Source organism: Monopterus albus, unplaced genomic scaffold, assembly GCF_001952655.1.
Source record: "Monopterus albus unplaced genomic scaffold, M_albus_1.0 scaffold147.1, whole genome shotgun sequence".
NCBI classification, from domain to species: domain Eukaryota; kingdom Metazoa; phylum Chordata; class Actinopteri; order Synbranchiformes; family Synbranchidae; genus Monopterus; species Monopterus albus.
The window spans coordinates 1,477,448-1,490,609 of record NW_018128027.1 but is presented as its reverse complement, the minus strand read 5'-3'; the positions used below and the strand labels follow the sequence as shown (position 1 = coordinate 1,490,609).

The following is a 13,162-nucleotide window of genomic DNA, read 5'->3' as shown; positions in this document are numbered from 1 at the left end:
TGTATATAACGTCTTTACTGTTGTCTGAGAAAAAAAACCTTTCTCCATCTCCCCATAGGATTTTATCAGCGGGCTACTCTACAGGATAAAGGGTCTACGTAAAATGTCAGGTCCCTTGAAGAAATAATCACAGGTCAAATAAAGAACTGAGACAATGAGGAACCTCCTCTCTTCCCATCACCTGTGCATTAACTGTTTGGATGCCTGTATGTGCAGTTCACATGCCAGCAGGACTCTCTTCCTACCATCTGCCCTCTTTTGGGGTCAGCATCAGTCCAACACGAGAGCAGTTGGGTTTTGAATGGATTTTTTTTTTTTTATATTATGATTTCACTTTAATTTATGGACTGCTACAACAGTTTGTCTCCCTTAAACATACCAATAGTGCACATGAATATTCCTGTACATTTTCAGTTGCCTATTTATGTACATAAATACTTCTGCTCCAATAACAATGCTGTATGGTCAAAATAAAATGGAACATTTTCAACAAGTCTTTTCTGAATTATCAACAGGGTTACCTGTAAGTTTCAACAAAGTGATGGACCAACCATCAGGTGTTCATTCCGCACACATACATAAATACTGACATGTTGATTAAACCCATCCACTTACTGCACTAATTGAACTACTGTCGGCAGCTGGTCTGTAGTACTACTCTAAAACACCTGTTTGCATTTAATAATGACAATGCCCGACTGTTCAGACTTTACTACAGGATTGTTGTTCCAGAATACACGGTTCTGTTTTCTAACATTAACGTTACATTTTCTAAAGAGTGACTGAAACAAAGGACACATGTCAAGTCCAGGGGTAAACACAATGAAATCAACAGCAGGAAGGGCCATTAAGTATGCATCCATTATTCTCATCCATTTCCTGTATGTGGTGTGTGTACAACATGGCCAAACTCAGTAACGACCTCCATATAAACCTTAATGGAGCGAGGCCCCGGAGAAGAGAGTAATTATGGTTTTTCTTCAGTTAGCTAGACAGTAATGCACACTTATGAAACTGCACTCCGGCCTTCTCTCTGTCTTGTGGAGAGGGTCTCAGCTGAGGTCTCCATTATAGTAATTTCCTTGGTTCGCCCCAACTTCCATTCGTGCTTCTCTAATCCGGAGGTCATCCATACTCTAGCATTTCACTTCTGCCAGATGGAGGCATTTTTGTCACGTAGTGATATCTTTAATTAGAAAAAGACTGAAAAAAAAACAAACAAAAAAAAAAACACACTGTTCTCTCAAGAGATGTGACATAACACCTAGCACTTCTGCTTCCTTTGTAATGAAACTACACACAAGGACAAGAAAAGCAATACTCATGTGACTGCAAGAGTGACTGCGGTGTCTGCCAGAAGACAACAAAGCCCTCTGTAATCCTTTTATACTGACTTCTCGGTGCTTCTTCAGTCCTGAGCTGACGGCAGTCTTGGATTGTGCAGTACATCATTCCAGAAGAGCTCATGATATGTCAGCTCTGCTTTTCTGTATATGCTGTCAAAATTTTTAAAAAAATCAGATGATAAGTTCATAGTGTGCCTAAGATGAGCTTTTTTTTGTGTTTAGGAAGTAGGACAAGTGAAAAAAGTGTCTTATGGAGTTAAAGTTTAAGACATCTCCGTGCACAGAAATAACAGCTCTGCCTCTGCAAGATGTATGTACATCTATTTTTATACATTACATAAAAAATATGACCTATGTTTGACATTTTATACACATTTTCATTGCATTTACATTAAAGTTTGTCTACTCTTTACTTTACCATGAATGTTACCATGTTAGCCACTGTTTCCTTGTTTAATCTGCATCAATGTTTTTGCCATTACAGAAAGCAGATGCTGCTGTTTCCACAGTCCTCACAAATCCTTATTTATAGACACTTAAGATAAATTAGATAAGGTAAGCTAGTGGTTAAACTTGAGGAGTTTTGGCATGATTTGGGTAACAGGTGGTGTTTAAACCTTCTGAAACACCATTTTATTTGCAATAATGGCTCAATTAAGGCTAAAGCACAAATCTAATGACTGACCAGAGCCTGATAAAGCAAACATCTACGGTCTCACGATCACATCTTCCTCTTCTTCTTTGGTGCAGTGTAGTTAGTGGTGCAATGCTCCCCCCTCTCATATTTATCATGGCCTTCCCTGGGGAGATAACGGAGTGTGGATTGATAATTCATCATACTAAATACTTCATAGTCATGCTGCTTAACAGTATGGCAGCAGCCTGCCTATAATTTATCTGGGTCATGGTATGCATTCCAAATTACAGGCATCTTTCTTGGCCATCAGAGTGAAGATATCCATAAAAAGATCTACTCTGAGTGGAAAACCACAATTCCTATATTATATTTATTATGATCACTGTATATTATGTTACCTGAAGCAGCGGTTGCAGTAAAGATCTCCATCACAGGTATGACAGCGAAGTGTGGCATCTTGGTTACAGATGCAACACCATGGAAGCTCATCCTCGTCACTGTCTGATGGCTGATGTGCAACAGCACCTGGTGAAATGCTGCTCTTGGGTGCCGACGCCTGGGTCTTTACAAAACATCAGATCAACAAGGGATTAAAGGTCATTCTCTCTCATGGCTTGAGAAGTGTATACATTTGTTGTTGTTTATTACCAGTTTCTTTGACTTTTTTTTCTTTTCTGTGTTCCTCGGCCCCCTCTGTTCCAAAGGTATGTTGTAGCCACTGGCCTCATCTAATGCTGCTTCTTCTGAGAGCTGGAACAAACACGATACATACAGAAATTTCAGAACAACTTTCTCATTCACAATACAAATAACTAAAGGGTAAAACAGCAGCCCCCTGTGGCTGGCTCTACCATGATCTTTAAGCATGAAACATGTTTTCAGTAACAAATTTAGTATGTCACATTCATTCTCATCCACATTACAATATGAAGTTCATTTCATCAATCCTGGACAGGAGACCACAACTGTATCATCACTGTCACCCAATGCTAAGTAAATGCAATATTTTGAATTTCGAGAATTCATCTTTTACTCCTAAGTTTGACTAGTTTTTAAAATAACACATAATATTGCATAAATTTTTTTTTTTTATATAAAAGAGATTGTTGGATTGTAGGGGTAGGATAGTGGAATGCATGTGCATGTAGCAGGGGGTGGGGTGGGGGGGTTGTATTCTGTATGCTGACTGTATTTATGAATTTTTATAACTTACTGGTTTGTCATTACATGGTTGTATTTGCTACTTTTACTGTCAACCCGTTCTGTGTCTACCTGCCCTGGGTATGCAGATGGAAATGAGCTATTAGCTAGCTCTGGTGTAAGATGTCTTTTCTCACTGTATGAGATTGTGTTTTTACATGTGGTCCCTGATAAATATACTTTATAATAATAATAATTATTTTGCATTAAGTCCCACACCTGTTTTAACACTCTCCTTACAGCTTCTTCCTCAGTCTCTTCCTCACTGTCAGGATGCAGGAAGTCCGCCATAGTAACTACAAGTGACATGACAAACACAACAATGACATGTTTCTGACTGTTTTGTTGCAGCCACAGTGTTTACAGTGAGAGTCCTTATCACATTTTCTGACTGCCTGTTATAGAACTATGGATCACATATTAGGTTAGGAAAAATCTTTGTGTGTGATGTACCTTTTTCTGGGTCCTGCCCCTTCAGCTGAGCCAGTCTCTTGGCCATGTGGAGGATCTGATCCTGGGAATGGTGCTCCTTCCTCAGCTCCTCCATAGCCTCCTCTAGCACACGGGCCTTCTCAGCCTCCAGCTGCTTAACCTCACACTGGTTCTCCTCCAAATTCTCATCCAGTGTTCCACCCTCCCCCTTGTTGAGATCATTCATGCGGCCATCTACACTTGCAATGTTTGGGAGATCCACATAGTAACTGAACGAGCTGAGATTTGGTATCTGAAACTAGTGACATGATCTGTATTCTTTATTATGACTGTACAGGGCTCCAGACTGTGAGTGACCAGTCGCATTTTGTGACCAAATTTATTTAAGGTGCGGCTGACTTTTTTTCAACGGTCGCACTGTTTGTGAATGCAAAATAAACAGGTTATACACGAACGACCCCTCCCGCTGTAGAAATGGTGGACAGATGTAATGATCTCAATGATACTGTCATCGCAACATTTATCTGCAGGCCTCTCACTCGCCTGTCTCACAAAGGAGAGATTTCCAATCTATAAAATGTGTCGATCCACACTGACTCTGAGACACACAGGTCATTCCTGGACCTCTTTTTAACTCTTCCAAGTCAAATGTTTCTTTGGCACATTTGAAGTGTAATCGCCACAGACAGCTGCTTAACAGGTGGATAACTTGTTAGCCTATTTATAGTACTGTGAAAATGTATTTGGCCCCTTCCTGGTTTCTTATTTTTTCACACATTTGTCACACTTAAATGTTTCAGATCATCAAACAAATTTAAACATTAGACAAAGATACCCAAGTAAATATAAAATGTGATTTTTAAGTGATGATTTTATTTATTAAGGGAAAAAAAGCTATCTGAACCTACATGGCTCTATGTGAAAAAGTAATTGCACACTGGATGGTAGGATTATTTAAAGTAACTTGTGAAAACAGAGATTCCTTTGCATTATGTTGTAAAACAGAGATGGTGCCACCATCTGTGAGACTTGGTGACACCAGTGCCACTACTATGAAATGTTAGTCTGGAGCCCTGCTGTATAACACCATGATATAATGGATTATTGATTAGTAATTGAATGCTAGGAGGGATATCTTACTGCATTCAGGATTCAATAGTTGATCATCAATTGCAATTTCCTCTGTCATTTGAGTAATTAGATAGTTGGCTTGTTCAGTCTGAGTCCTGTTATCGGGAGGCCGGTGCACCTGTACAGATGAGCACATACAGTGGGTACGGAAAGTATTCAAACCCCCTTAAATTTTTCACTCTTTGTTATATTGCAGCCATATGCTAAAATCATATAAGTTCGTTTTTTTCCTCATTAATGTACACACAGCACCCCATATTGACAGAAAAACACAGAATTTTTGACATTTTTGCAGATTTATTAAAAAAGAAAAACTGAAATATCACATGGTCATAAGTATTCAGACCCTTTGCTCAGTATTTAGTAGAAGCACCTTTTGAGCTAATACAGCCATGAGTCTTTTCGGGAATGATGTGGCTGGGCCATTTAAGAACAGTCACGGAGTTGTTGTGAAGCCACTCCTTCGTTATTTTAGCTGTGTGCTTAGGGTCATTGTCTTGTTTGAAGGTGAACCTTCGGCCCAGTCTGAGGTCCTGAGCACTCTGGAGCAGGTTTTCGTCCAGGATATCCCTGTACTTGGCCGCATTCATCCTTCCCTCGATTGCAACCAGTCGTCCTGTCCCTGCAGCTGAAAAACACCCCCATAGCATGATGCTGCCACCACCATGCTTCACTGTTGGGACTGTATTGGACAGGTGATGAGCAGTGCCTGGTTTTCTCCACACATACCGCTTAGAATTAAGGCCAAAAAGTTCTATCTTGGTCTCATCAGACCAGAGAATCTTATTTCTCACCATCTTGGAGTCCTTCAGGTGTTTTTTAGCAAACTCCATGCAGGCTTTCATGTGTCTTGCACTGAGGAGAGGCTTCCGTCGGGGCACTCTGCCCTAAAGCCCCGACTGGTGGAGGGCTGCAGTGATGGTTGACTTTTTACAACTTTCTCCCATCTCCCGACTGCATCTCTGGAGCTCAGCCACAGTCATCTTTGGGTTCTTCTGTACCTCTCTCACCAAGGCTCTTCTCCCCCGATAGCTCAGTTTGGCCGGACGGCCAGCTCTAGGAAGGGTTCTGGTCGTCCCAAACGTCTTCCATTTAAGGATTATGGAGGCCACTGTGCTCTTTGGAACCTTAAGTGCAGCAGAAATTTTTTTGTAACCTTGGCCAGATCTGTGCCTTGCCACAATTCTGTCTGAGCTCTTCAGGCAGTTCCTTTGACCTCATGATTCTCATTTGCTCTGACATGCACTGTGAGCTGTAGGGTCTTATGTAGACAGGTGTGTGGCTTTCCTAATCACGTCCAATCAGTATAATCAAACACAGTTGGACTCAAATGAAGGTGTAGAACCATCTCAGGGATGATCAGAAGAAATGGACAGCGCCTAAGTTAAATATATGAGTGTCACAGCAAAGGGTCTGAATACTTATGACCATGTGATATTTCAGTTTTTCTTTTTTAATAAATCTGCAAAAATGTCAAAAATTCTGTGTTTTTCTGTCAATATGGGGTGCTGGGTGTACATTAATGAGGAAAAAAATGAACTTAAATGATTTTAGCATATGGCTGCAATATAACAAAGAGTGAAAAATTTAAGGGGGTCTGAATACTTTCCGTACCCACTGTACAGTTTTTGCTGATGAGTAATTAACATGAAACCAAAATATTTTGTTTTTTGTAAATCAAACACTTTAACCTGTCACTGAGATGTACTGTAAGGCCCAAATCATTACAAACAAGTAGGTAGGGGCTTAGCTTACAGGTCGACAAGCTTGAGATGGTAGTGGTTGACCCCGTAGAGCTGCCAGGCGGTCCTCCATCTCCTGTGCAGAAGGTGGTAGTTGGCTGGAAGCTTTCAAAGCAGCAAGGCGAGACTCAAGCTCTTTTTCAGAGGGTACAGACTCTGAAGAGGCAAAATGCTCGTAACAGCTTTGGCAAGAAGTAATTATATGATTAAAGTATTTGCCAGATGAAGCCAAAATGGCAGTTGATAAAAATCTAAATTCCTTACTTGGTGCAGTGTCCTCCTTGAGCTTTTGAAGCCTTTCAGTAATAGCCTGGTCTTCTTTACTCAGGCCTTTGGCTGGTAGATGACCTGCTTTGCTGTTTCTACTGCCTCCATGTGCAAGAGGCTGTGCTGACTGTCCCTGCTGTTTGGCCTCAAGTGCAGCAACCCGTCTATGAAAGAAAGATGAACTTTAGATATCAGAAAACTGATCTGTTGCCAAAGTATACATTTTAAAATATGATTAAATACTGACTTTTTGTAAAGTTCAGGAGGAGACCATCTTCCAGCACTGTTTTGAGACCCCTGACTAAAAATTAAGAAGCAAAGATAAGCAAGACACTTTGAGGCTTTAGTTTCTGTTCTTCTGCAGGGTTTGACCTTTACCTTGTCAGATTACCATGGCACTGCCTGCACACCTTCTGCTGGGTGTTGCCACAGCGAGGCACCACAGCACTGAAAGTCAAACAACTGGAGCAGAAGGAATGGCCGCAGTTCTTACAGCCCAGCTGTGGAAACACAGCTACGTAAATAACACTGTTTAGTTTCCTTGCAGTGTGTATATCTATAATGTTAATATTAGCAAGCAAGACGATACCTCCTTTTTGAAGAGACTGAACTTTGATGCACAACAAAAACACCGACTGTCCATATCGACACGGAAGAGAGTCGTGAAACAGGCGATTAGAATTTGGCCGTTATTGCTATTACGGGCAAATATTTACAAAAAAAACAGGCTCAATGAACCATAATTTAACAGCTATTTGTCTACCTTTAACCTTTCAATGTTGCGATAATCAAAACAGGAAACATTCCGGAAAATGCTCCGTGACGTCAGATTTCGTTTCCTGTTTCTAATTCATCCAATCAGCGTTTTCAAAGTTGTCTCGCGGTCCGTATTCAAAACGCTAAGTTGACCGTTTAACAGTGATCCTGCTGTAGGTTTTTGGCTGTAACAACAGACAAAGAAGGCTTCTAAGTGGTATGAAAATGGCAGTTTATTAGATCTTAAGTTTTGTTTTATTATATGTGAATGGTAAAATTCGCTAATATTGTGAAAATGACAACAATGATTACGCTAAAGCTAATGTTAGCTAGCTAGTGGTTCCTATACATAATATCTTTACTAACGTAAGTAACCTAGTTAGAACACTGGGAATATCACAGGTGTGCTTCAGTCAAGTATGTTATTATGTAGTTAATTACATCTCCTTATTGCCCATATGTGCTATGATTTCTATGACTTGACACCTATTCAGTGTGCACACTCAAACACCATCTTAAGCTTTATGTTAATAGTAATATGATTATGATAGGCTGAGTATAATGAACTACATTTAATCAGCCATAGTTAAAGAATGCTGTAAGAAATGAAAAGTCACGTTACATTGCATGTTAAAATGTAACATTAAGGCCGGAAATTCTCCAGTTAAATATTCGGTCTACAGTCTATTAAATATATTAAATCTAAAACAAATGTATGTATATTAAGTATATCTATATTATTATTTTCAGTGATCCACACTGTAGATGAGAACAATTGCACATAAACAAATCTAATAGCACAGACATGCTTGTGTCTCTCTGTAGGCATCTAGTTGTCCTAAATTCCATAATGGCAGAGGGAGGAGATGTGGAATGGGAGCTAAGCAAAGAAAACATCCAGCCGCTGCGGCGCGGCAGAGCCATATCAGCCTTACACCAAGCGCTCAGTCAACAGCAGGATGGACCCAACTCTGTCATCAACCAGCAGAGACAGTATGGATGAGCTTTAAATAAAATCACATACGTATCGGGTAGTAGCACTTCCTGTTGAGTACTTTTTACCAGCAGTTCTTACACGATAATGTAGGATTTATGTGTTTCTGCAGGGCCTTTGAATCAGAACTGAGAATATATGATGGAGACGATCCACTTGATGTTTGGGATCGGTATATAAAGTGGACAGAGCAAACCTTCCCTCAGGGAGGAAAGGAGAGCAACCTCATCACACTGCTGGAACAGGTTGTGACCAGATTCACAGAAGAAAAGAAATATCACAACGATCCTCGCTATGTTGACCTCTGGATAAAATTTGTACGTGCAGTACTTTCACCTCTGGCTAATTTAGCTACTTTGACAAAGTAATGCAGCAGTAATAACATTTGCCACACGTGTTTTTTGTGTCATTAGGCAGAGAATTGCCCGGAGCCCTTGGACATTTACAGGTACATGCAAACGCAGGGGATAGGAGTGACACAGGCATCCTTCTACATTGCTTGGTCTGATGAGTATGAGAATCAAGGCAACTGTCTTAAAGCAGACCTGGTCTACCAAGAAGGACTCAAGAAGTGTGCTGAGCCTTGTGATAAGCTCCTGCAATTTCACAAGTATGGATCAATGCAGTACAGTTTGAGATAAGGATCTGAGTTTGTAAGGGTATATTTTCCTGCTTTTAATAGGTATATCATAGTCACAATTTTATTATTATTTATAGGGCTCTGCAGGCACGTGTGTCTCGACAGGTGATGATGAATGTGGAGGAGGATGATAGCGATGACGAGCACAAACAACCTGAGAGAGTTTCTCTAGCCAACCTCAAACACAGAGGAAAGAAAAAGGCCATCGTCCCTGTCAACAGAACTGGGGCTGCAATCAAAAGTAAGAGCATCATAAACATTCAAATGTGTGAAATATTCAGCTGACACTTTAAATTCTCCATCACCTTTCTATATTTTTAATATCAGTATTATATTTGCAAAAGATGTTCAATTTCAGTGTTTGCTGCATTTGTGGACAGGTGTTTCTGGAGGCCTGCCATCACGCGGTGCCCCTGTACATGGCAGTACTTCAAACAGTCGTTTACTAATCTTTGATGAGAACAAGACTCAAAGTGCTGGTCCATCAGAGCCCAAGTTGGAGGTGTGGATGGCTCCTCCCACCTCCAGAACAAAGGAGAATGAGCAGAGATCTGAAAAATGGTGTGATGTGAAGGTATGAGATGAACAAACAGAGCATTAGTTGATCTAAAAATGTGTTATGTAACCTGCTGCTGTCAAGTTAATATTTGTATGTACATCCTAGGTGCCCCTGAAGTCTAAATTTGGACACACTGTTATGGCTCCACCACCTGTCAAACCCACTTTCCAACCATTTGTTGAGTCAGACCAGCCTCCAACAATGTGAGTGACTATAAGGACCTGCAGTTTTTGCTTTTATTACTTAACATAACATTTAATTTACACAATAGATTCAGGTTGTCGATGATGAGAAGGCATCATATTCCTAAAACCGATGAATGGATTATTCTAAAATTAGATAATTACGTTCTGTTACAGTCTCTATGTTTTGCAGTTTCTCTGTTTCATATCATTGTAAATTAAAGAAGAGTCCAATTTTTCCAGGTTATGATTGTGATACAAATACATTATTCTTCCCCTTCATCAGGACTCCATGTAAGATCAACCCAACAGTGAACACAGTTTTGACAGCACGTAAGCCCTGCAGAGAAGAGACCCCTCTAAAAAGACTACAGGAGCACCATCAGCAGCAGAAGGAGACAGAATCAGGAAAACCACAAGAGCAGAGCATGTACTGTAAAGAGCTGCTGCTCAGTGGCGCCACTGAATTCTGCTTTGAAGAACTGCGTGCTGAACGCTACTTCAAAAAGCTAGTACATGAATCTCAGGAGGAGGTTAAAGATCAAAAGGATCAGGCTAGTGCCAGTGTTTCAAACTGATCATCTAAAAAGATAAATAGTTTGATGGTTCTTTTTAATGAATTTTTACCTTCATTTTCACAAGAGTGTCATGTAGTTACTTTCATGTGTTTTAGTGTAATTCTTCTCTAAATATTTTTGTTCACAGAGGTCCAACTACTCAAAGATTTTTAGATGTCATTTTAACCAAAGATGGTGTTTTAGTTGCGTTAAGTCATTAAAAATTCAAAGGGAGGGCCGAGTAATGTAAAGGCAGAAATACTCCCCCTAGTTATTCCTAATTTCACTCTTAATAATTCATTTATCAGTTTTTCTCAGTTGTATTGTTAAGAACGGTGGTTTTTGTCTGTGCTGTTTTTTCTTGTTTTATTTTGAGCAGATTTTTCTGTACAATTCCAACATAGTTGGAGGAGGCCTTCAGCAACTGGGCTGAGTAATAGGTCAATTGAAGACTGTATGTCATTGATGTTCAGTAAAGTTTTTAAAATGTCTGGCTGATGGCTAGTGGGATTGCGATATTTTCTTTTGTTTGAGACAGTAAAGCTGTAGTAGTAGACAGTAATGTGCTGTCTGCAGAGAGTGTGTGAGGGAAAACATGGATTGCAATCCTTGTAATAGTGTTTGGATTACTAATAAGCTGCAAGAGTAATTTAGTAGTGACTGTAGTTGCTGCAGTTGTGAAGAGTCAGCACTGGTTGGTAATAGTAAAAACAGAACAGCAACAGACTGCATTTAAATGGTCATAAATGTCATTATTATTGCTTCTTACTGTAATGAAGTGACTTAATTTAACTCTCCCTGCATGGGACACTTGCTCTAGCCCTTAGCATATCTTGTTTTCAGATGGCCAAATTTTAATCATTGTACGGAGAGCTGACCCAGAAGCTCGCTGATTAAAGTGACAGGAGTAAACCTAATCTGCTGTGATGATGGGATCCACTTCACACACACTGGCAGGGCAGACTTTGATGAATGGCTGGAAGATAGGTAGTTGGCTCATTAGCAAGTGAAATCCACCCTTTGCAGTTATGGGCAGAGTAGTCTCCAAGAGGCACTACCTGATGTGCTAGGGCACAGGGTGTTACTGCTTTTACATGAGAGTGGAGCACTGGCGGAGCAGACTTTAATCTCATACTGGAAATATGATACTAGCAGCCAAGAGCCTCCCAACTGGCAAGTTAACAAACTGTCTTCTTTATATTTTGGCTTAGCACCGAGAGCAGCTGAAACTCGGTGATAAATGATGCAACATTTTACACTACCCTCATAATAACACAGCACAAACAAATCATAATGCATCGTCTATGGCTCACTATTTGGCAGCACTTATTAAAAGCTTATCCCATGAAAGCAAGCAGCCACTGACTCCAATTGCACTTCAGACAGAAAATCCATAGCTTTCTTTTACTGCAGTGGAGAGATGGGAAAAGCCAGCTACCCTAATGCTCTTTGGACAGACCCTCAGAGAAGAGCTTTTGTCCAGCACTGTTACTTTGATAGACAAAACACTCAGTCTCTGTGTAGGCCATGTTGTACAGTCAGGGCTCTTAACCTGTTTGAATGCACCAGTTAATAAAAGGTTCTCAGTCTAAGAAGCACCGAGGTGAACTGCCCTGGGCTTCTCAGGCACAGAAACAGGCCTGTGAAACTGCAGCAGCAAACAGTCCAATGCCTTCTGCAGTGTTATTACTGTGGAGACTGACATCAGCCAGAAGAGAATGAAAGGTTAGTCATGATACACACAGGAGCTCAACATTTGGGCTTACTATGTCATAGTTATTGTCTTAGTTGTTTTAAATGTTAACTTATTATCTTGTGATTCTGAAATACAAATTTATAATTTCCACTTACTTTCCAATACTTTGACCCACTACCTTATATTTTTAACTTAGTGAAAATCACTTACAATAATTTTGACTAAATATGTCATAAAATGACTTAGTATGTCAAAATTATGACTTGCTATCTAATAATTTTGGCTTAGTGAGTCATAATATATAAATTGATTTAATAAGTCAGCTTTGACCTATATAAGTGAAAATGGTGATGTAGTTTCTTATAATCTAGAATTTTAAGTAAGTAAGGTTTGACTTGGTATATAACAAAAATAATAATTATTTCGATGAATAATTTTGACTTTATATATATATTCATATTTGTGGCTTTTTTATGTTATAATTGTGACTCACAGCAACCTGCATATTTATATGTCCATTACTTGTAATTTGAATCCATAGTCTTTTGTATATTGTACATTACCCTACATATCCTACTGTAAATATCAATTGTACATATCCATCGGTAAATTACTTCCGACTGTAAAAACTGTAGATACTGTAGATACTGTAGACCCTGCGCACTCTTCACTGCTGTTATTGCACTTCTGGTTAGATGCTAAACTGCATTTTGTCGCACTTGTACATGGGTAATGGCAATAAAGTTGATCTAATCTAATCTAATCTAAAAGGGTGGGTACTGTTTTCAGGATCTGCCTCAAGCAAAGATAAATAAATGTAAATAATCCCAGGGATTATTTACATTTTGTTACAGTGACTCTCCATTGTGTCTTAAAAAATGTATAACAAAGGCGACATACAATGAATGAATTCTGGACAAGAGGAACATATGTTTTCTGTAGAAAAGTGCAAAAATCGTGTATTTGCTGCTTTGTTCAAACTGCTGTGATGCAGTACACATCATGAAAACAAGTGCAAGTATT

At 39.6% G+C, this 13,162-nt stretch overlaps 2 protein-coding genes across 3 annotated transcripts; one reads left to right on the top strand and one right to left on the bottom strand.

Moving 5' to 3' along the window:
* Positions 1 to 23: 23 nt before the first annotated feature.
* zfyve19 (zinc finger, FYVE domain containing 19) lies at positions 24 to 7,553 on the bottom strand. 2 transcript variants are annotated; one of them, XM_020614502.1, is made up of 12 exons: positions 7,345 to 7,553; positions 7,134 to 7,255; positions 7,003 to 7,056; positions 6,753 to 6,919; positions 6,502 to 6,644; positions 4,756 to 4,864; positions 3,637 to 3,849; positions 3,403 to 3,479; positions 2,632 to 2,733; positions 2,382 to 2,545; positions 2,032 to 2,146; positions 24 to 1,496 (listed from the first exon to the last, which is right to left on the bottom strand). In XM_020614502.1, exons 1-11 carry the CDS (start codon positions 7,396 to 7,398, stop codon positions 2,068 to 2,070), a joined length of 1,284 nt encoding a protein of 427 aa, XP_020470158.1. In that variant the 5' UTR covers positions 7,399 to 7,553; the 3' UTR covers positions 24 to 1,496; positions 2,032 to 2,067. The 2 variants fall into 2 exon arrangements, with proteins under 2 accessions (XP_020470158.1, XP_020470157.1); XM_020614501.1 differs by having other exon boundaries at positions 24 to 2,146.
* Positions 7,554 to 7,622: 69 nt separating this feature from the next.
* bub1bb (BUB1 mitotic checkpoint serine/threonine kinase Bb) lies at positions 7,623 to 10,934 on the top strand. The gene is made up of 8 exons (XM_020614500.1): positions 7,623 to 7,728; positions 8,337 to 8,504; positions 8,618 to 8,822; positions 8,919 to 9,115; positions 9,223 to 9,386; positions 9,526 to 9,719; positions 9,810 to 9,907; positions 10,173 to 10,934. Exons 2-8 carry the CDS (start codon positions 8,362 to 8,364, stop codon positions 10,462 to 10,464), a joined length of 1,293 nt encoding a protein of 430 aa, XP_020470156.1. The 5' UTR covers positions 7,623 to 7,728; positions 8,337 to 8,361; the 3' UTR covers positions 10,465 to 10,934.
* Positions 10,935 to 13,162: the final 2,228 nt, after the last annotated feature.